General features: G+C 36.7%; 1 protein-coding gene across 4 annotated transcripts in view; it reads right to left on the reverse strand.

Annotated features, from left to right (window-relative positions):
- Nucleotides 1–11059: 11059 nt before the first annotated feature.
- Nucleotides 11060–24312, reverse strand: part of LOC124166063 (aryl hydrocarbon receptor nuclear translocator homolog) — a 138071-nt gene continuing 124818 nt past the window's right edge. For 3 of the 4 annotated variants that reach the window (XM_046543677.1, XM_046543676.1, XM_046543674.1), the window contains 8 exons: nt 23807–24001; nt 22816–22950; nt 22155–22313; nt 21459–21609; nt 19973–20106; nt 19070–19302; nt 17706–17880; nt 11060–13619 (listed from right to left, as the gene is read on the reverse strand). In XM_046543677.1, coding sequence (XP_046399633.1) covers nt 13375–13619; nt 17706–17880; nt 19070–19302; nt 19973–20106; nt 21459–21609; nt 22155–22313; nt 22816–22950; nt 23807–24001 — 1427 coding nt within the window. In that variant the 3' untranslated portion in view covers nt 11060–13374. The remainder of the gene's footprint in view (nt 13620–17705; nt 17881–19069; nt 19303–19972; nt 20107–21458; nt 21610–22154; nt 22314–22815; nt 22951–23806; nt 24002–24312) is intronic. The other variant, XM_046543675.1, reaches the window with a different exon arrangement.

A 24312-nucleotide genomic window follows, 5' to 3' on the forward strand; every position in this document is an offset into this window, starting at 1 on the left:
TATGAGAAGGTTAGAGAATTAATAACGGACGGAGGAACTTAAGTCTATCCTATGAAAGAAGTCTTAAGACTGATTCACCATAAAAGTATATTGCCATAGTTTGCGCGAAAAATTATACACACTTTTTTCATAGGGAAATTGAAATACTGGAAATGGATTAGCTTTCCTTTTTTGCAACATAAAAGTTACAAAGCATATTCATCCAATGTATATTGTACTTGTACTCCTAATTTATTTATTTTTTATATTTTCGCATGGAACCATGGAAATGCGGGCTTGTTTGATTCCCCAAATCTTCTAAGATCGACGAAAGTTCGGCAATAAAAAGCTACAGGGTTTAACCATATGCAGGACAAACTTTTGAACAAACGCTGAGATGGGATATGATGCAAACTAGAGGCAGAAAAAATTGATAGTATTCGATTCACACCAAAATGTTCCTTGCAATATTCAGCGTCTGAGCATCAAAGTGAACGATGGTGTTGTTAACCCGATGAAACTATATCAAAAATGCTTTAAGTGTAGAAGCACAAACACCTTCCGTGCTCGACATATTCCGACAATTCAATAATAGAATAAAAATCTTAAAAAGCGACACGGAGAAAATCATATTAGAATCCCATCACTTTTCCAGGTCCGACAGACACGATAGAATAAGAGCGATATATTGCCGAACGAATAGGTATGGGAATTCGTTCTTCCCCCGCCCGACAAGAGATTTTATTAAATACAAGGCGTAATTTTGATAGAGAATTCCCTTTTTATGTGTAAACGGCTTGTGTTCTAACACACAGCCTATTGAGCCGTCTAGCGAGGTATTTTGTAGAATTTTGTAAAATACGAAATGATGCTTAGAAAAATCACTGAAAATCATATCGCCGCAACAGCGCATTCGCTACGCAATATTTTATATCGCATATGAAGAACTAAGACAGCTTACACATTACAAGCAAACGTATCTTCGGTTCCAGAGTTCCGATCAGTTTCTCTCCAAAGAATTCCAATATTCATTCTCGCTCTCTTTCTATATTCTCAATTCCTATTTTCACACGCGCACCTGCCACATCGTAATTTAACCTCTTCCCATACACACCATTAGCTTATTGGTTTGTTCAAGGTCCATGATATTGATTCCTATATCGGCTCACATGTTAAACAAGATAATATACCTGAGTGGTTGTTATCACGTTACACTACCAGGATGTCAGAAACGCATATTGATTTCAAACCTGCCGTTCCTTTTTTCCGAACGCGTTGAGAAGATATCTAAGGTTTCATGAGCTATCTCCATAAAGAAATTTCTGTGGGAGCAGTTAAAAAATGTCCTAATTTTCCGAATAACAGAGATACTTTGGAAACTGAGACAATAACAGCTGACTTTAGAAGGGTACAAACAGTCAAAATCTTCAATTTCCCTGGTTTTCAATTTATTTCTCGACAATAATTTACTCTTTCCCGAGTCTCATTGCACTTCTTTCTAACCTATTTTCTGAATTTCCTACAGTAAAACTCTACAAGTAGGTTCAGATTTATTAGAAAAATTTTCCATTTGCTCCAATTTCTAATCACAATTTCCGTCAAGCTCATTTTTACCGAACCCCATGAAGAGTCTTCAGTCAGGGAGATAGCAATTTAGAAATCCGTTTTCTAAGTCTAAAAATCGCTTTTAACACGGAAGTTGCCAAATATATCTTCCAGCAACAAAATCACAGACGATGTATTACAATTGATAGTACCTACTGCTCAACCTAGGAGATAATACCTTCTTTCCACCACCTCACCTCGACCCGCATTTATACACGAAACTGATTTGATCCACTCTACTTGGGAAAGAATTCCATAATAAGACAGATGTAATCGCAATACATCCATGCACTGTAAGCTCCTATAGTCATAGAGTACCACATATTTTCGAACAAAAATGAGATAAATAGGCTAAGTGATAAATTAAAAGGCACTAAACACTAATTTAAAGTTTAGCAATACAGTGTTTTTTATAAAGCTGTATTCAGATCTGTATCGGTAAATTAATAAATATCTTTTATGAAAAAACAAGAATCTTTAGCCCAGTAGTTACGATACCACAAAAAATTTCATTACAGTGTAGAGTAAGATTAAAAGTGATACAAGGATTAAGGTACTTTCCAAAAGGAGACGCACATTCCGGAATATTCTAGATCCACCCCCACCCGTCATAATATGAAGATATATTAAAACGCAACTTAGCGAGAATCAGTATTTATTACGAGGTCTCCAGCGGCGGGAGAGGAAACTTTTGGTTTGGAAACTAAAATATGCTTGCTGGTATATCCTGAAAGAAAAGTTTTACATGTGAACATCAACTGCTAAGTTTTTGTAGACCTTCTCAAATGGCCACCTTTATTTAGCAGCCACTTCTTTCAACGGCCAGCGGTAATATTCATTTCTGCAGTCAATCCTCGTTTGGGAACATATATTTCGACAGTATGTTTCGTTAATCGTTTAGGAATTTTTCTCTTCTACTTTAAAAACTGCGATGCAGAATAAAAGAGATTTATAGCGGAAAATCGTATGGCAAGTGCTCCTTCTATTTAAACTCTTTTAAAGAGCATCGATGGAGGAGTAAATTCTTAATCCTTGATCATTACCGTCATTATTTGAGAGCTCGAAATTTAATTCTCGAAGACCTCGAAAGAGCTCGAAAATTAAAGCACCATCACTTGAGAGCTCGAAATTTAAAAAAAAACAGCCGCCCCTCCATGGCTGGTAACCAGAATTACTTCAGCCATACACCTGATTAACGAAATTAAAATGTTTAAAAGTGAACAATGGCGCCCGTTTTAGGTATATATTAACGACTAATTAAAAAAATAAACCATTCCTGAAAACCTTTCGCGTATATACTCGATTCAGTGGTCACCTCCACTTCTCATTTACTTCTCAGGTAAATCAGATCGCTGCGAGTTTCACTGTAATCCGATAGTCAAATACAACCATTCCCACTGCTAGCTTAAGGCGGCCACCATAGGCGGATCTAGGGGGGGACACGGGGGCACGTGCCCCCCGCCCCAAGACCCTTAAAAACTATAAAAGATTTGTAATACGGTCCCATTATCATTGCGTTTGTTTTGTATTACGAGGTATCCTTGTGCCTCCCCCCCCCCAGAAAAAAATCCTGGATACGGCCTTGATTAAGCCCCCACCAGAAAGAAATCCTGGATCCGCCCCTGTTGGCCACCTTAGGCCCAGGCGATCCAACCCCTAATTATATCCAACTGTTAACTTCATCTTATCTTCCTATTCATTACGCATGGCGAGAACAACATTTTGAGAAAACGGCCGAAAATAAAAGAACAATTTGAGGTTCATCCCCCTTTCAAGAACCGAGAAAGGATAAGAATGTTAACACGCAAGAAGGCGTCAAAAAAATCCGCTATCTCGTCGCGGGAATTGACTCATTATTAGGGCACTTGAGTGAATGGTGTGACATCACCTGAACGGTTGGAACATCAATGGTAACCCCCATTACCTTAAGCATCTAAATGACTCCTCTAACGACCAAACTTTAAGTCGCTGACGCAGGGGATTCGGCTGGGTGGATCTCCGTGCGTGCGAAGCGGAAATTGAGCTTGCGGCGACAAAGTTAACTGAGGGGAACGATGGACAACTTTTCAGGAAGTGGTAGCCCATGGCGTTTGATAGTGAGGGGCACGCGGATCTGGGGATTTAGATTGAGATTTCCCGCACGGGTTGCAAAATTAACACCGCAAAGCCTCTGAACAAATATATTCTTTTATCATTCCGGCAGGCTGCAGTTTCCTCGTTTCTACTGATTGTTATAGTGAGGGAAAATATCGATCAAAATCGATTTATAATCGAATTTTCAACAAAAATCGAAATTTGAACCGAAAGATCGATAAATTAAAGAAATCAATCGTTCCTTAAAAAATGCAGTTTACGCAAAAAAAAAACATTTTTATTATACATTAGAAAAATACTTAGCATACACATTTTGAGAAACAGAAAAAAATATACTTCGAGTGCATGTGTGAATTATTATCAGTAAAAATGTGCAAATGCACGGACATTGAAGTTTTGGGATCACTGCTTGGAAAAATTCGGCTATGCTAAATTTTTTCAGAAAGATCAACTGATTGCTAAGTTTTCTAGTTGATGGAGGCTTTCCAATTTTACCGGTTTTTATAGAAGGCAGTCACGTGGGACGGGTGACGTTATCATAGACCGGCAGTGACGCTGCTGAGATCAAACGAAATAGTCAAGATCGGAGCTGGAAAATCGAGTTTGGATAAAAAGTAGAAGATCAAGGCTCGATCTCGATTTATCTATCACATTTAAAACTCGATTTTCGATTTACATCGAAGTCAATTTTTCCATCACTAGAATGTAAGCTGTAACCGCGAGAGTAAAGCTTATATCACACGATCATTTTTTTCGTCCTTTTAAGGATCAGCTCTAGCGATCGAAAGCTCAATGATTCCGGAGGTCATGAGGTATAGAAATACCTCAAAGGACTTTGCCCCTTCAAATCATCAAAATTAGATTTTTACAATCAGTATTGGCTATTGTAAAATGCTGCTCACTTGTCAAAAAACAGTATTATCAGAAAATCAAGAGGTGATATACTTCTCATGGAGGAGGTGGTCTGAAAATAAGGACATACCACATAGGTACCAAACCAAGAAATCGCGAAAATTCTCCCTAGCTAAATGACAAATTTGAGCTATAGAGGAATTCCTTTGAATTATCAGGGAGATGAGGTGAATAATATACTTAGGAGCATTATGTGTAAGGTATATTTTTATGTGAAATGAGCAGCTCTTTGAATCTAAGTAAACATGTCCCAAAGCAAGAGGCATGATTTATTCATTCAACAAAGATTTTGTATTTTTAATGCACTGCTTAATTTTTTTGCCAGGTATGAAAACAATTCTCTTGGGCCAACGACATCAAGATAATAAAAAGCATCGCAAACCCACTGATAAAAAAAAACTATTTTACCAGTCTAAGCTGAAGTCAGTGGGGTAGGTTGAGATCAAATCTTTCCTTTTCTTACAAAATATCAAGTTCAAGTACACCTCACCAAATAAACTCCAGAGCATAGATTCTCCTCTCCAAATTAGCCCCCACAAAAAAATTAGCAGCTTTGTCACGATTGATGAAAATGTTGAAGTGAAAATCTCACCCTAAATTTGTTCGCTAGATTTGAATTTATTCATGATGACATGACTTAATGGCTGTGAAACTCTTATTATTACATCAGTACATTCATCAATACATTACTTATTACATCAGTACATTCTTTAAATTGCATAAATGTTCTCTTTTTAAATTTTTGATTTAAATTTCAGATTTAATTGAAATGCATATACTTTTTGATCATGTAATAACTACGTAGTATTGGTATTAATATTTTATTAAAATTTTAAAAAGGTGCAAATTTTAACCAGTTAATATGGCAATTATAAATTTTATTTGAATTTTTAATTAAACATATTCATATTGTTGCAATTAGTTGTAAATTACCTAATGGAATAATGAGTCCGATGATATTTCTTCACTACCTACTTAGTCACCACCGGTCATAATTGATTCTTATTCACATTTTGAAAAATTGCTAGTCCTAAAAGAATTGTAAAATTAGAATCAAGCAAGAAAATATTAAGATTGCTAACCTTAATTACATGATGATGTAAGATTTTAAGTAATGAAAATTAGCATTGTGAAAGTCGTATACAGAAACACATATATCAAGCTACAGGTATAACCCTAAATTGGCACACTCGACTTAGATCTAATACTAGATCAGTGGCGGATACAGAAAAAACTCAAGGGGGGGGGGGCGCAACATATCTTGAGTTGTCTTCACTTTTATCGTAATAAGAGATGATCGAGTCAGAGGCAAAGTATGAGAAAATTTTATTTAAAGTGATTATAAACATGTAAAAGACAATGCCATCTTATGATATAAAAAAGCTACAATTGTGGTATTGCAATGTTCGGCAATACAGCCGGACCCGCAAGGGGGGGGCGCGCGCCCCCTGCGCCCCCCATCTGTATCCGCCACTGTACTAGATACACTTCTACGGCATGCATTAAGATTGATTTTCTCCTTAATACAAATTTATATCTATATTAGAGCAAAGTATCTGTTCTTTGGTGTCTTTTCACCAATCTACGTTGTGTTGACCGAAACCTTTCACTTCAAATAAAGAAGACAGGGATATAGGTACTCCTAGGGACATTGGAATTGGGTGGCAAATTTTCCGCAAAACGCTCATATTTCTACTAAATTTCTTTGAAATCATTTTCTATAATCAATTATCATAAATTTCAATATCAAATTTCGAGTACTCACGTAAAGCCGTTAACTGCCGTAAAAACATCCTCGTTCGTAGTTTTAGAACTCCCTCCTTCAGGATGCCATTTTCCTTTCTCGTCACCTTTTCAGCGGTTGGCCTGACATCTATGGGTATATAGGTAAAACTAAGTCCTCTTGTGATTTCTCGCGTTTTCATGCACTGCCGGAGATTTTCAAATGACATTTGTTTTCACATTCGCTGTACGAGAAAGAAAACCTCAAAAATTATTCCATATTGAACAAAAATGAAACTTTTAATATGTATTCCTTTAATTGTGAACCAAAATAGTATTTAAGGTTCTTTGTGGACGCGGTGGTCGTTATTGAGGATGAAATTATTATAATATACAAGGATGATCATTTATAGTGACTTTAGATTGATATTTATCTTAAACTTAGAAATTTTTTATTAATGCAAATAACGGGGAAATTTTTTACTCACTAATATCAGGCTAAGCGATGGGGTTTAAAGTAAAAAATATCTGAATTTGGAGGTTTACATTCGCACCCGTCGAGCTAAGAGTAATACACTTGGTAACTGAAGCAGTTTTGTAACGAAAAAAATATTTCCATCGATAAATAAGGCATATTATTGAATTAAGTCGGCAGCTCCGACAGCATGTAACGATTTAGGAGCGTTTTCTCAAGCATGGCTTGGACAAGAAAGGCTTTCCATTGGTTTAAAAATAAAAATTACAGCGAATGATGCTCTAACTTACGTAAAACGAGTGTGTGTATGCATGTACTATTGACCAATTTTGACCCATGGAGAGGAAATGAAGTTTCCTGAGGGAATATTTAATCTTGAAATAATTGATATCAGCATGCACAACAGCAGGTAACGATTTAGGAGCATTTTCTCAAGCATGGCTTGGACAAGAAAGGCTTTCCATTGGTTTAAAAATAAAAATTACAGCGAACGATGCTCTAACTTACGTAAAACGAGAGTATGCATGCACGTACTATTGACCAATTTTGACCCATGGAGAGGAAATACTTAATCTTGAAATAATTGATATCAGAAGCTTCCAGGTCAATAAAAATTCGTAAAATGAAGATCCACCTCTTTTTTCACTAACGACGCTGCTTCTCAGCACAGGTCTAGCCACTCAGGATAGCCTGATCTAAGCACATAACCGAAGGGTGGGGGTGGAACCAGGTGGGTATGAGTAGACCCTCACCTGGGTGAAGCTGCTGAAATGTATCTTACCACACAGTGGCTACAAAAGTCAGCCGCTACTTATGCAGCCTCCCAGTGAGAAATGGGTGGTGGAATCCACGTGGAACCCACGTGGAGATGTAACGTGGATACCACGTGTTTTTGGTCGTGGAATCAACGTGGAACCCACGTGGAAATTTGGTGGAAAAATTAAAACAGCAGTAGGTGCTGTCCTAAAACCATTAAAACCTCAACCACTCTATATCTAAACCTTCTATATATGTGTCTACGAATTTTCATGTGCTCTCATGGCTGCCTTTCCACGAATTATATAAAAATAGAATGTGCGATACATTTTCACATAACTAGCGTGGTTTCAGGATGATAAATGACGCAATGTCACCAGAGAGTTAAGTTCCACAAATTAGAAATTCTGTTTAACATTTAATGCTAATCACCACAAATCCACTTGAAATCAACGTGGATTCCACGTGGGTCCAACCACTCAATATCCACCACCACCAAATATCCACCACTCAACGTGGATTCCACGTGGGTTCCACCACCCATTTCTCACTGGGCTGTCTTCCTTGAGGTCAAAATTACCCTATTCATTTTTCATTCACGTTCCATAAGTATGTTATCTTACATAGTTTCGAGAGTTGCTACAAGCCTGGAGCCCCCTCACAATCAGGGAGCACAGACGACTCACCGCTTAGGTTGCAAGTTCAAACTACCATCATACCACAACTATTATGCTCCACAAAAACATAAGCAGTAAAACCACTAATTTCTGGGCACTTATAGTTCAGAAAAATGTCCCTAAGTGAGGGGAGTCCTTAAGTTAAAGGAAACTTCATTTTTTTCATATTGGTTTTATGGAACAAGTATTCTCAGCAGAAAGTATCTTACTGTCAAAAATGCCAAACCTGAAAACTTATTACAAAAAAATATGGTGACTTTCAATGCTGAGAGGGCTACTAATGAAACCATTTTCTGTAAAAATGCTCTGAAAAAGTCCTAATGATATTCTTCCACTTATGTCACTCATAAAAGTGATCAAGAAAAACTGAACACTTTGGCAGCAGCAGTAAAAAGATTGTAAAGAAATATGTACTTGGGTTTAGTATGCATAAGAATAAAAAAAACCCTCACCATGATCAAACTGCTGAGATGCTTCTTACCACACTAAGTGGCCACAGAAGTCAGCAGCTACTGATGCAGCCTGCCTACCTTGAGGTTAACATTTCCTAATACATTTTTCATTCGGTGTGTTATCTTATGTAGTTTCTAAATTTTCATTGCCTCCTCCCAATTCATAAAATCTACAACTGGAGAAAATACTTTCCAAGTTTTTAGATATGTGTAGTTCAGAAAATCATTGCCTACCATGTACATCAGATATAAACAACATAGGCACTAACTAAAAGGGGAGAGTCCATACACAAGAGCAGGTTGTTACAAGAGAGAAACATGTTTCTCCTCATACAAAAGAATATCCTTCTGCCAATGAATTAAAAATTGATGTTTAGGCATATGTGAGTTTGTATTACTGAAGGAAAAAGTCAAAATCGTCCATGTTAATCCAAATTATCAGACAGCATGAACATAAGCAAATTCTCGTCAGTATATTGAAATGGAAGAAACATGAACTTTGAGGGAGATACATGTGTAGAGATGTTGAAATAAACACTATGGGTGTCCACTTAAGCGTATCAAATGGGCATACCTCTTGTTACACACTAGAATATGTACCTATACATATATGGTTTGTTTTCAGGAACTCAGGCCCTTCGTGGCATGGTCCTAATCACTCAAAGTAACTGCACACAAGCTAGACATTTGAATCAACAAAAAGGTACATACTTGAACCATTCCCAATGCCAACCCATTAATAAATGTCATGATAGATTTGAGTGAATCAGCATTTTCTGCTAATGAAAATTTAAAACCCTTAACTCAAGTGGTTAACATATTCAATGCAGTTGCCATGAATTAAAGGTCCCAGCCCACCAACTACCTCAGCAATTAGTACTTAGCCCAGCAGTTATTCCCAATACATCAGTATTACATACATAAGAGGGAATATTTTCAATGCAAAGGGTGAGCACATTCATCTGGACCATACTTTCACTTCTCAAAGAGACCCTTGTGACTAAAAAAATCCTAGTTTTTGTCTTTTACTTACATTAAGCCTTTCCAGTAAAAACATGCTATGTGTATCATTTCCATTTAAATCCAACATAGTAGACTTACATTTCCAAAAAAAACAAGAAATGAGAAACAAATGCAAAAGAAGAAACGTCTGAGCATTGGTAGCAACTAGATCCTTAAAAAGGATCAAAACATTATCTCGGCTTACTTGCCCTGGTGAGTTAGGTAAGACTGATTACACTCCAGCCTTGAAGAAGCTCCCTTGAAGAACTCAAACGTACTCTACACTGAGACTGAATGACTAGGCCAGTCTGCATTCAAATTTACTGGCACACCCCTAAGGTCTACAGCTATTGGGCTTAAGCCCATCAAAAAATTTGGTACGCCAAAGCTAAAAATAAAATATTTCACTATGGAATTTGCAAATCATAGAGGCCAGCACACAATTTCCAAATGTCTACTCATTTTATTGCCCATGCAAATACATGAATAATGAAATGTCATGTAAAAATGAGCAGCAGAAGGACATTACCCACAGCAACGGCAATAGTAAAGAGGGGTAGTACAACTTAGTGGTTGCTGCACAGCAAACTCTACAATAAACCCGTCCGCTGCTGTGAACATACCTGGTACCATCGCACGGTAGGCTGTTGCGTGTTGAGGACAAACTTCCCCTTTCCCATGTCCTCACTCCTTTTCGGAAGGAAAACCTCATCCCCAGGCCATTAGTGGGTCATACTTTTTCCGCATTCTTTTTAGCTAAGTATACATATAAACGATTTTACTTTCTCCTGATGAATACTATTGATGAATTCTCCTCGGGTTCTCAGTCAGGTTAATTCTTTCATTAAAGCCGACGTTTCGAGTCTCTCCCATCTTCAAGACCGTATGAAATTGGACTTTCAAAGAGTAACAAAGCCTTGAAGATGGGAGATAAGTCGTATCTCAAAACGTCGGCTTATACGAACGAATTAACCTGGCTGAGAACCCAAGAAGAATTCATCAAAAGTGTACAAATATATCTTTTTCAAGGAAGTGATAAGAATTTATTGTCCCACATACAAAGCCCTTCACTTTTTCACCAGTATCCACAGGTAGCTTTGTAGTGCTTTTGGTAGTATCCGCTTGAGTAGCTTTCCGGAGCATAAGAGGTAAGGCTCGATTAAACCCAAGTCAAGTAAACCCAAGATGGCAGTAAGAATATAGGCTCCAGCTTGCAGTTCTTCAGAAGCAACATGGTTCTCTGATGAAATAAATTCAGGCATAGCTCTAAAACTGTCATGGCATAATCAGGGAGCCACTGATCAGTTTTAACTATAGTATAACAAGCCCCATATCCAGACCAGGCAAAACTTTTAAATAATGATTAGCAATAAAACAACAATCAATATAAAGAAATCACTCATTGTTGTGTAATGCAGGCAATTCTTACAAGATATGTGGTTCCCATAACCATTTAACTTCTTTCTAGGACAAAGACATTTGATTAATCAATGAAGGAATTTATTCCTATACCATACAAGCACAACAACATGTGACCCAGAATGCTTATTTGAGATATATGCTTCTCTATAGTCTCTTAAACACATTCTATGCAGATTACTGCTTTAGCACTGATCTGCATATTACTTTTCTTTGAAACTAATTTAAAAAATTCACTGAAATTTACATTTGTTTGCCACTCGAAGACTCAAATATTTGTACATAGAAACCTATGGATACATCAGCACGCAATGCAGTTATAAAAACTATAGTCACCACAGCATGTGGGATTAGATATTTGAAACGGCACTCATTTCATCAAAAGCATAATTATACCACCAGGCAATTAAAATGCCCGATTTTAAAGTGTATGCCAACAATGGTTGCCCATCAATCCCAAAAAGGCAAACAGAGACACACATCTGAGGGTTGCACTATACTCTAAAAGTGCTTGGTATTATCATTTCATCAGAAGACAGCAATTTCAAACAGCTCCTCATCCATATTTCAAGTGATATAAAAACACTACAAACAATTCTACACAATATCATTTTTTCTTGTTTGTACATGGATATTACATTAGTTGAAATAAAATGGTTACTACAAATGGCTCTTCGATTGCTGTTCTGCACATTGTACTGCAACAGCCATTCGCTGTACTTGGACGTATAAATAAGCAATTTCCAAAATGAAATTGAGGTTTACATAGAAAACTCCCAAGTTTGCATAAATAACCACAAAATACTACATCTAATACCCCAACAATAATTGATCTTAAATCTCTTCAGTGCCAGCAGCTCATTCACACTCAAATGTATACATTCACGCAATAATTACTTTCATGATATGTGCAAGAAGATACTTCATTCTGAGAAAGGAATAAGTTTTCCAAAATTTTGTGCTACTATGCATACATGCATTCATAAGCAATCAACATGAATAGGTATCATATAACACAGATAGGTGAAATGTAGAAATTTGAAGATTTGGAATGAACTGAAACAAATTATGACTCGCTCACTTTCCAAAAAAATTGAATCTAAAGGCAACAAACCATTATTTGCATTAAATTCATGAGTCTGACAAAGCCTTTAAATAATGGACTTACATCAAGACAGTACAAGTCAATATCAAAATATTTATTTTTCCTGATCCTGTACTTATATTGTGTTGGGAGCCATTTACAATGGAAGTGAAATATTTTAAATTATTCAAGTGAAAAGTTTTGAAAGGGTTGAAAAATTATGCATTTGAATTAATTTCAAACTCTCAGCCATTGAACTTATTTTAAAGTAAAACTTCAAAAATTATCTCTAATCAAGCCAATTTGTGGAAAGCTGCTTACAGCTTTTATGTGGTGAGCCTCAATACTTACTACCCACAAGCAATTCCTTGAGGATTCAACAAAACGTTCCTCTTGTTCAGAACAAACATCCTTGTGCATCGGTGCTTGTAACCTATCTGGTCAAAATTTATCAATAAAAACAAATACTTTTGAATAAGGCTTATTTGCTATCCATGCAAAGTGTGTTTTTTCTATAAAAGGTGTACTGCAGTGACCTATGCTTCGACAATCATTTTTCACGGGATTGTCTTTCATCGTATATGAATAATTTCCATTATTCAGGCAAAAGTAATAAACCAGTTAACTTTATCAAAAGTTAACCACATTAATGTAAAATTAAAATACTCTCATGAGAGTAGAAATTTGTTGAGAAAAGTGAAGGAATCAAGGGCAAAAGAATACCTTCCTCACAAGTTATCATTCCTCAAACGACCCAAACTATATTGCAAACATTAAAAAACACGAAGGTCAATGTTGAACTATACAATAATTAAAGTCTCAAACATCCACATATGGCATGAGGTGTCTTCTGCTATAGTCTTCAATGATACCATAAATACCAATGAAACTATACAACTTAATAAGCACAAAAAAAATGAAAGTGACGTAGGAGATATCTACAATATAACTCCATTCACTTATCCACACAACTTGTCAGCAAGTTCACAAGGAATACTGTAATTTCCACCGAATAGAAAATAAGCTGCATTTCAAACTTGACCTCACTTGTTGATTCAAACCACTCGGAACATGATCAATGCTTTGACCAGGATTCCAACTGTTCGACAAATTGAGATGCAGGGGTGCTATCCCGCAACTGCAGGGAAAGATCTTCAAAAATGAGATGCACTAAATGAATCGACTCCAGCGTGAATCTCACTCAAATGTGGTGTTGAACATATTGAGATCCTCAAAGGTAGTGGTGCCCCCTTGGTCTAGCATCTGCAGCATGTCCGTCAGCTCCTGTTGCTGTCCGGGGGGCCCACCCGGGCCCCCCGCACTCGGATGAGCACCGCCAGCACCAGGAGCGCCAGGTGCAGCGTGACCACCAGCAGCACCACCACTAGACCCTGGCCCCACGTCCGAACTCTGGCCAGCTGACCCCTGCCACTGCCACATGCCTACGCAAAGAGCACCAAAACTGTAAACGTCACGAAAAAAAAACGTCCACCGACAAACAAGGTGCATCCCATGCAAATACATGCAATGTTGGTGATAGGGGATCAAATGAGGATACTGAGTACAGAAGGCCAAAAAATTCTGAAGACACAATAGACCCAATAGAAGAGTTATGGAACTGGTATAAGATAGAGAGAATGGATGGATGCAGTACACAGATTCTAAGATTGTCAACTTTGTTATTATGTACAACAGATAACAGCTCATAAGCTGGGATTTCAGGATATGAGAGGTAGGGAGAGAAAAATGATTCATCATGCAAATGAGGAACTTGCATGGGTCGTAGATTGCTCTAAAAACTATTTTGAATAAGTCAAATGGATACATTAGGTCGCAAAAATACCTTCAGTTTCTCCATTCAACATCAAAAGAAATAAAAAAATTGCATTTAAAATCGAGAAAAATTTCTCTGAGCCGACCACTGCGCGAAGACACCCGAGCGTTGCCGAGGCCAGGCGTGACGACATAGGTGCCTAAACAACCGTAGGGAGTAGGGAAATACGCTGAGCGCATGGTGTAAAATTTGTTTTGAGGGAGTATTTAGCCGCTCATCGTCACTTTATTTTGTTCTGTTATTCTTGGGCAAGTTTTCCTATTGCTATTGTGCCTAGATTATTACTTGGGATATTAATAATGCGGCATCGGGATGATGAAGTACAAGCGTTTCACTTCGTGTGTTTTGGTTATCAGAAAAATGGATGATAACATTGCCACTCGTTCGAATAGTACACCTGAAATTCATCTACGTCTACATAATACCCCGCAAGCCGCCTAAAAGGCGTGTGGCATGGGGTGTTAGGACACCAGCCTTTTTTTAGGACACCAAAAATTGATGCTACGACCCTCATGGAATTTGTTAAGACAAATTATTGCTATACGTCGGCGGCAAATCGAGTTGTAAAAGAAACTTGTAATACTGGAGGATAACGATCGTAAGCTGTGCTGTTGACATTAGAGTAAGCTGTGCTGTTGAATTTGGCAACGCTGGATTAACGGAGAAGGTAGTCCTATCCGTCCTACGGTACGAATTCACAGCAAAACAGTCTGCACACAATCCACATGTGAGATCGCGAATCGGTTCCGCTGCCAACACACACAAGCTACAACCTATTTCAATGATATAGGTAAATCCATAAACAATATACTAGCAGATACCATAAAAATATAATGGGAAATAGGCAAATACTCTTATCAAAAACTGGATGTCACTATCACATTCTTATATTCATCACGTACAACTTACAATAACAGAACTCGTTATGATGAATACAACTATTTATTCACTGATTTAAACCCTTAAATTAGCCCACACAAGTGACATTTCTCACTACTATTCGTTGAAATAATGGAATAACAAACTTCACACCCAGTTTTTATTTCAATAGCGTGATCGTGAAATGTCATATCTACGGTGAACAACGGAGATTAGCACGCCACTGACAATTTTTACACCACTTTTAGACATTTATCGATAGCGTAATAGCACTTTTTACAATTCAATCACGATGGAACACTGATAACTCGTGGCCGATATTTTTCAACCTTGTCAAACTTAGTGCATTACAACCACTGGCACTGTGATTATTAGCAGTAGCTTAACGGGAGATGTCACGTTAAAAATAACACTATTTTGGCACAAAAATGTTCCTAGATGTCTCCAATCAGCGAGCAAAAGTTGCATTGACTGGAATTCACCCCATAATACAAGCACAGAGAGTCCTAAACGACGAATTCTCCGGTACCTACGAATAAACGGATGAAGTTATTGCATATAAAAGCTAAGCGGACATTAGTAAACATCAAAATCGTTCTAATTACATACTTAAATGAATGATATGCCGTCGATAACATCAACTTACAATTGACGTATCCCCCTTCCAATGGCCGTGGCTCAGACTCCTACAACGATGTTATTTAGGTATTATCAAATTTTTGGTTTAACTGCTCCAGTTTTATATTTTATGCCCTTACTCAGATATTAATATTATAAATAATGCAAAATACGAGGGCTTCCAAGCCTCTATCGTCGGATATTTATCTTTAAATATAAAATAATCAACACGTCTAACAAACGAAGCTCTCACAACTGCTGGCAACTATTACAAACAATCACAACAATAGCTTCGCGTGATGTTTAGGCACCTTTGACGTCATCGAGGCTTCGTCGGCAGTGGCTTGGGGGGTGAGGGAGTTTTTCCCGCGCTTTAAAATTCGTTATATTTATCATTAAATAACTCGCGAAGGAAAACTCAGATTTACATGCGGTTTTCTTTGCTGTATTCAGAAAATAATTTTCTAACCCCCTATGAAATTAAAAAAAATCATGCAAGTTCCCCATTGTCCATGCCTGGTAGCTTGAATCCAAGGAAAGGTTACTTGAAGAATGGTGAGAGGTTGGGGAGAAACCCATTAAAAACAAAAGAAACAGCACAGGATCCATAGAAAGGATTAAAATTTAAAAACAGAAAATGCAGTACACTATGATATTTCCAAAAATCTATCAAGTAAGGATTATAATATCTTCCTAAAAAATGTTAGCAATTTTTTTTCAGGATTCAAACACATGATTTACTACTGGCAAAATAATGCTACAGCCAACGAATAAACCTACCCTAGGAAATAGTTGTAACTATCTCTAGTAACACAAGAGATGGGAAGTACCATAACAAGATACCATCAAATAGGGACAAGATGTAGCAACAGCTTATATCAATAACCAATTGAAAGGAAGGATACAGCTCCCAAATTAGGGTACATATTCATTTCATATCCACAAATCACATTCATTCATTAACTTGCAATCACATCTAATCAACCCAACCCACATGCAACAAGAAAATAGCAAGGAGAAAATGGAAGAGGATCTTGTAGAGCATGTGAAGTAAGTCAGCACAGACTTATCCAGCCATCCGTTTCTATCGCAATATCGTGATCAGCTAGGACATTGCAAACTCAGAATACAAGTGTTTCTTTACACACTACCTTCATTTAGAACAACAGAAAGAAAAAGTCGATTTATCAGTTGAAAATAAATCCACTGATGTTTAGCTGCACAATAATAAGGTAAAGATAGTGATAAACAAGAGCGATTTCCATGTTTTCCATTGTTTCCAGCAACAGGCAGTGTTTAGGACAGTTGCAATCATTGCAGAAGACGTAAATTCTGGTACTACAACAGAGGAATTGATGCAGAAAGCTAATTATTTTTTCCGTATTCTTCATGAAATGAGATTTCAAGACAAAAAAATAATGACTTCCGCAGAAAACAGAATGAATTTTTGCCACACAAATCTTATAACGACAACAGTAGTTAATATGCATTAAAGTGAATAAGAAAAATATCTTATTAACATTTTGTGACATTGAAAAAATATTCTCTCAGACAGGTTTGAACCACCATACTCGTATCATAAGAGAGGAGAGCCCACTGCTTTACCACTATGCCAACTCAATCACTGCTACTACAGAGTCGCATTACGCATTTTCTAAAGTCATGCACTGAAACAAACCAGTATTTTAGTGTCACTAAATCAAACTGAATGTTAACATGCATTTCTTTGATGTGATATTGTGGCAGATCTTTTATACATTTTTACATTCAATATCTCTCCTCAAAAGACTAGTGTTCATTGTACAAAATGTAATTCAACAATTCAGCAAACTCATGAGAGAAAACAAATTCAAGTTCTGTAGGTGGATATATCTTATCTAACATGAGCTACGCAATCCATGTGGAATTAAACATTTCACATATCCCATATACAGTTCCGTTAGACAATGTAGTAATAAAAATATTGCAGGAGATGGGAATGTTGTTCAAATATCTCTCCTAATGGTATCACAGAAAATATCAAAACTCCATTTCCGAACTGCAGCAAAAGTGGCGCCGCTAATACTTTTAATACGAATACTAATCGCAAATATGAATTCGACTGCACTTGGTCAAGGCACACATTCAGAGCACAAAACAGATGGGAAAATATACAACACATGCTCCACACACAATTGAGTATTTAATCTTGCCATACCTGTGGACGTTGCAGGAGCAGTATTGGCAGGATGATGGTATGCACTTGCAGCTTGTGTTGGAGTAAGGGGACCACCTCGAGCCCCACCGCCCCCACCACTTAACTGAGTGTAGGTTGGACCACCTGGTGAGCGTGATGGACTCATCTGACTATACTGGTAACCTTCAGTGACAGGCTGCAAAGAAGAAGAATAAAGTGGATATCACTTCTAGGGAAGTCCCAGAGTCCCAATACATACCGGGGGAAAAGCTAACAGAATCAAAGTTGCTATTCTAGCACATTGGGACCTAAATAATAATACACAATGAAAGCTCAGTTTAACAAGAGCTCAAAATCCCTGGAAAATTGCTCGCTATAACGGGGGCTCGTAATATCCAAAGGTGATGATGAAGCTCCACAATTCCCATATTCACCTAAACTTTCAGCTTTACTTTCGTATTGGTGCTATTTCACAGAGGAATAATACCTGCATTTTCCTTCATTTGCATATTTGTACATAATTTTGCAAATAAAATATCACAAAACAATTAATGGCCTTGTTTCCACAAAACCACGCATCTGCAGCTGTGTGTTGTTCAATGTGGAGCAGTGATCACAGATCTGAGATGGTCTGGGATTGGTGAGAGCATAAAATCACTGTGTGATGGCCAAAACCATGTTCCAGATGCCATATCAAACTATCACCATGCATAAAGTTAATCCCTCAGGTTTTCAATTAGTTATCTTAAGACTGAGTGATTAGTCAGACCCCGAAACATCATCTGACCTAATGTCATACACGGAGGTGAGTCCAAGAAAATTTCATTCAAAACACCAGAGCTCCGAATATGGGCACAAATAACATCACTGTATCAGAATTAACAATGAAAACACTTTGTTACTTCCACAAAATACACAGTTTCTATTTATTACCGGTTTCGGCTATTATACCATTTTCAAATATGAATTTGAAAATGTATGTTAAAAATATGTATTTGAAAATGGTGTAATAGCCGAAACCGGTAATAAATAGAAACTGTGTATTTTGTGGAAGTAACAAAGTGTTTTCATTGTTAATATGGAACCCTTCCACCACGTAAATGCTTCAAGTTTTGATTTAATCACTGTATCAGAAGCTCGTGATCACCATCCTGAAGAAGCATTTTCAAGCAACATCAATCAATAGTTTCAGAAAGGGCAAAAGTAGAAATCTCCAAAGTTTCAAAATCTTCCTCACCACTTAGGGCCCCCACTCACTGGCAACTTTTACAAAGCAATTAAATAGTTGCTTTATAAAAGTTTCCAGTGCACGGGGGTGCGGGGGCCCTAAGATGATAAGTAGTATATGACAATTTCTATCTGTTTTTCTTTCACCCAATGCTAACCTGCCGAAGATGAGGTTGGCTCCAAGCTGCCTGAGCAGGTGTTGGACTGGTCGTTGTCTTTCCAATGCGACTTAGAATGGGCTGTGGAGGTGGTGGGCCAGGTGGGGGCTGTGACAGTGGTGGTGGTTGCTGCTGTGGACCAGGAGAACCATACGCTGCCACTGGTGATGCTGCTGTCGGATCATAACTCCCACCACCAGCACCGTACACATTCTGCGTGCTTCCAGGACGAGCTGATATAAGATCCAGATAAGGGAATTGAGTAAACATTACTATACATCAGAAAAGGTAAGACTGAAAATTTATTACAAATCAAAATGAACCCTGGCTGAAAACAACAGCTTTAAGAGAGATCAATATCCATTTAAAAAACAAAGTTACAGTTGAATACATGAGTATGATAAGAAGCACATAATCAACCATAATTTCTTGTCAACAAATCAGCTTTAAATTGGGTCTCCGATAATTTTATTAGGTGCAAGAACACTATCTATATAATACAAAAAATATAAACACTCAATGCAAACAGATGGATATTTTTTCATACATAACTGTACTGATAAAATCAACAGCAAGAAAATCTTATCAAGAGCAAGAGACTTTTCTTGCACCAAAACAACAATATCCTCAGCAATGAGAAAATATTTTCTAGATGGTATGGTATTTGGAGGAGGAGGCTGAGGTCATTTACGCCATGAGGGAAGGGTATGGAAGGAAGGGTGGAGAGAAACCTGGCATAGGCATTAGCCTGCTCTTAACGAAAGGCACCAAGGGGACCACGGCTTAACGTCCCATCCGACGGATGGAGTGAATATTTTCTTGAGTAAACGCTAAGAGAAAGTACTAAATTAATGGTGAATTTTTAAAAATAACACATTAATAAGGAAAATAAAATCCACTTACATTGAATATGCGACCCTATCATTTGGGAATATACATCTCTTCTCTGTAGACTATAATCCAATCCAGGTTGTTGATAGGCAACTGGGTCATTGGGATCTGCAGCTCCAGCATCCTGGTGGGGGTGTAGTGACCTGCTTATCATATTAAAAAGAGCCACATTAAGCAACGCCTTCAATAAGAGAGCAGACAAGTAACCATATCATCAAAACTAAAACACTCAGACACATAACTGTCGATTATAGCTTCATTAATAAGTATTATTTTACTTCATTCACTGTTCAATAATAATAATAATAAATTACTAATGTAAAGATTTAATGAATACAGTAGATTCCATTTAATGGGTCCACCGGTTACTTGGGGCAGCCGCTTATTTGGGGCAGATCTTGAAGAACAGAACCCAAGAGGTATATCCCAGAGTATTCTCCGCTTAATTGGGACAGCATGCCGCTTTATTGGGCCATGAGTCGGCAACATAGACTCTATCCTCACGACGAAATTAATTTTTTTTGTTTTCAGAATACATACTATTTTTTTATATTTTCCTCCTTTGATTTACTTTTACTTTTCACAAATGTTCCTATTCTTGCCCTATTTTGAAAGCTCTTGTTGTTATACTACCCGCAAGAGGATAAGACTTTTCTTCAATAGGACTTAGTATAAGACACTCATTCAGCGTCGCCCGAGGCTGTGAAAAATATTTTTAACAAAAATGTTATAATTCTTTAAAATGATAATAAATTAACTAAACTCGCTGATTTATTAATCAATTTAATATTTTAATAAACTTATGTTGCATTATAAACATTCTTTAGTCTTCTTTCTATAATTTCAACGTTTGTTTATGCCCATATACAAGAGAGTTCGCCTAATTGGGGCAGCCACTTAATTGGGGCAAAAATTACAAGTCCCAATATGTCCCAATTAACCGGAATCTACTGTAGCTTCTAAAACAAGTATCAAAACTGTATCACAATGACAATGCCATTTACATCCAGAAACCTAAATGAAAGACTTTTTATTAAGTCCTTTATTAAGTCAAATGTTACCAACAATATCCAACACAATGAATTATAATGTGATATAAAGACCACATTACTGACTGATAAGGTAATTTCAACTGTATTACACAAGAGTTGAACAACACGATGAATTAAATGAAATGTTTTCATACTATCTACCCTATTAAATGCTGAAAATTAGTAAGTTGCAATGTATTCTGCATGTACCACCGTCATCAGACCAATTCATTTTATGAAAGTATTGATTTGGTCTGATGATGACATTGTGCTTTGAAATGCAATTTAACAAACAAATTTTTCCCTTTAAATACATCGAACATTACAAAAAGGTTTATTTACTTCAATTTAGATGATAAAGTAAAGTGGAATAATTTTTCCAGATAAAAATAATTATTTAAATTAAATCTTACTACCATTAAATCACCACTCGCCATAAAATCTTGCTTCACATGAAATTTACTCACTTGGCTGAAGTGTTGGTGCACACAATGTACTCCACATCATCTGTGTACGGGTTGAGGAATGCAAAGGCAGAAGTCCTCAACCACACCCACTCCCTATTCTTGGCACGGAATCTGTACATCACCGACATGACTTGCCCCTTAAGCTTCAAAACTGCAAATGAAGGAATTATATAATGATGATCACAAGACAAACACAGCTTTCAGAAACAAAGTAAATCAAAATAAACAAGCAAAAAGTGCTGTCAAAGGCCTCAAAAATGCCTTTTCAGCACTAAATTAAAGGCAGAATTGAAAAATTGAAACAGCTGATCAACACTTTGTAGAGTGACTATGTAACATGACAATAACCAGATGAATATTTTATAAAATCATCTCTAATATTTCACATGAAATTTAAGGCCACATGTTAGTATTCTATGAAGATAGTAGCAGAATTCAAGCTATAAAATGACAATATCACATGAGAAAGGCCAAAAATGTACTTATCGAACTAATATGACCAAAACTTTCACAGAAAATAGCGTGATGATTTATTCTTTGGAAGTTAATCAATAAGACTTTAAGTATTGAATCAACTTCAGAAAAAAAATTATGTAACTTACAAGAGATTTAATATGTAACCCATAGCATATTTATCACTAGCACACAAGTTCACTTCAAGGTGAAAAACTTAAGTCTATTCAGATATCACATTACCTTGCTCAAAGCTTTCCTTCATGTGTGACTGATCCTCTGGATGAAAGAAATCATAGCATGACTTCCCTAACAGTTCTGGGGGAGTATAACCCAGAAGTCCAATGACTCGCTGGTCCACAAAAGTGAATTTGCCCTCCATTGAATGCCGAGATATGAATTCTGAAAGATAAAAACAAAATTATTTGGTGATATTTCATATCTAGGCCTCTCAATATGTAATTTTCTGTATTTTTTCATTTAGAAGGTTTGGGCTTGAAAAAAAAATCATTGTAAAATAGTTGATCAAACCTTCAAAAAGAATAAAAAAAACAATCATGAATGCTTGGCAGGATTATTCTGATTTGAGATTTGCCTCGCTATCAATATACCAAACAGTGGAATTATAAAAAATAATCATGAACAAGCATCTTCAAGAAACAAAAAATTATTAAAGTAAACCTACAGGGCTCCAAAGTCTTGATTAAAGTTTTAACCTAAAATTTAAAAACTATGTGAAATCTCATAAATTGTTAAAATATACTAAATATTATTCTTTTTCAATGAGTACAATGTAAAAAATAAAGAGAAATGAAGAAAAAATAGCACTAAAAAGAGAAGATTTTTCCTAATTAATTATAAAGATGGACACTGAAAATTTGTACGCAAGAGATAAACAACCAACCTGATGATGAATTGGAGCCAGAGAGATCGCTGGTGTTTGGTGTAGATGTAACTTGTAACCTTCCAATTGCGACAAGGCAACAATGAGATGAGGCATGGCCTTCTTCATCACCACCTCCTCGGTCTATCTGGACACCTAAAGAGTGGAAAAAAGAGAACACTGTATTTTACACTGGAATTTATAACCAAAAAGATTGGTAAAAGAAAGAAGTACAAATGGGACTCAAAAGAGCAACTACACCACTGATACACTGATGAACTGTAGAGTAGATACATATTAAACAAAAAAATGGGTTTTGTTACTATCTCTCACTCAATTGTGATCAAGTGATTTATGCTGACAACAGAACCTAAAGGCAAATTTAAACTTATGCAATGACCTTGCCACGCAGATGATTTATCTAAGGTTATTACCGTAGCAAATCCAAAAAACAGTAAATGGCACTTATAAAAAAAGCACCACTCATCAGATTTCCCATTTTATCCACATAGCAAGTGAAAATTTGAACATCTTGTTACGATTCTTGTTGACAACATGAGGAAACAATGAGAGTAACATGACAATGAACAACAATTATGGGTGATGACACGAAACAAAAAGAGAGAGTATTGTAATAAGAATAGTGGCATTAAGTTGTATGTGTTGTCACTTCTAATGTTTCACCCTAAGTAATTATTGCGTTCATAATGTGGGTGTAATTAGATTTGTGAAGTAAGGTATGTGCCATCACTCCCAATTTCCCTCGTGAGTACTTTTCTTGGACAAGTGTGTTTGTAAAGAGGGCTCATTTGATTTTTTAAATTAAAAGTGAACGTTAAAGCCTGATTTAATAATAGTCTGGTGAATTTGCTCCACTATAGAGACAAGAATTTTAAACTAAAACACAAACACCACCACATCCAAACTTCTTAACAAGTACCTTTGAAGATTTTTTTCACATTTAAACCAAAACTTTCATTGCCAATTTCCATAATCAAAATATAAAACATACCTGATGGAGGCCAATTTTTAATGTAGCCAGTGCAGTGTACTACAACATAATTCTGGCCATCTCGTGTTGGGCCCAAACTATTCCTCTGCTTCATGCGGTTAAGGTGTCCAGCAGACATAGTTTCAGGCTGAACATTCCCAACTTTCATCCGGCATATGAATCCTCTCCGGGAACCCATACACAGGCGCATTGAAGCTAAATTTTAAAAAAATCTTTAGTTAGACAAATAGTAACACAAAATCAACAACCAACTATCAAATTATTGTCAGACTGGAAAGTCAACTTATTATTAGTATGCAGAAAATTTTAAATTTAAATATTGGATTCATCAGCTTTTATGTGGAACTACTTTGCATGCTCCTCAAATTCAAACATTAAAAGAAACTTTTACCATTAACAATAGCCAGTAGAGAACAAAATCTGACATTTACAGGAGTTAAAAGTGAGCCAAAGTATAAAAATAATTCTGAAGAATTAATACGGGAAATGAATTTAAAATTAGCTCT

This window comes from Ischnura elegans, chromosome 9, assembly GCF_921293095.1.
Source record: "Ischnura elegans chromosome 9, ioIscEleg1.1, whole genome shotgun sequence".
NCBI classification, from domain to species: domain Eukaryota; kingdom Metazoa; phylum Arthropoda; class Insecta; order Odonata; family Coenagrionidae; genus Ischnura; species Ischnura elegans.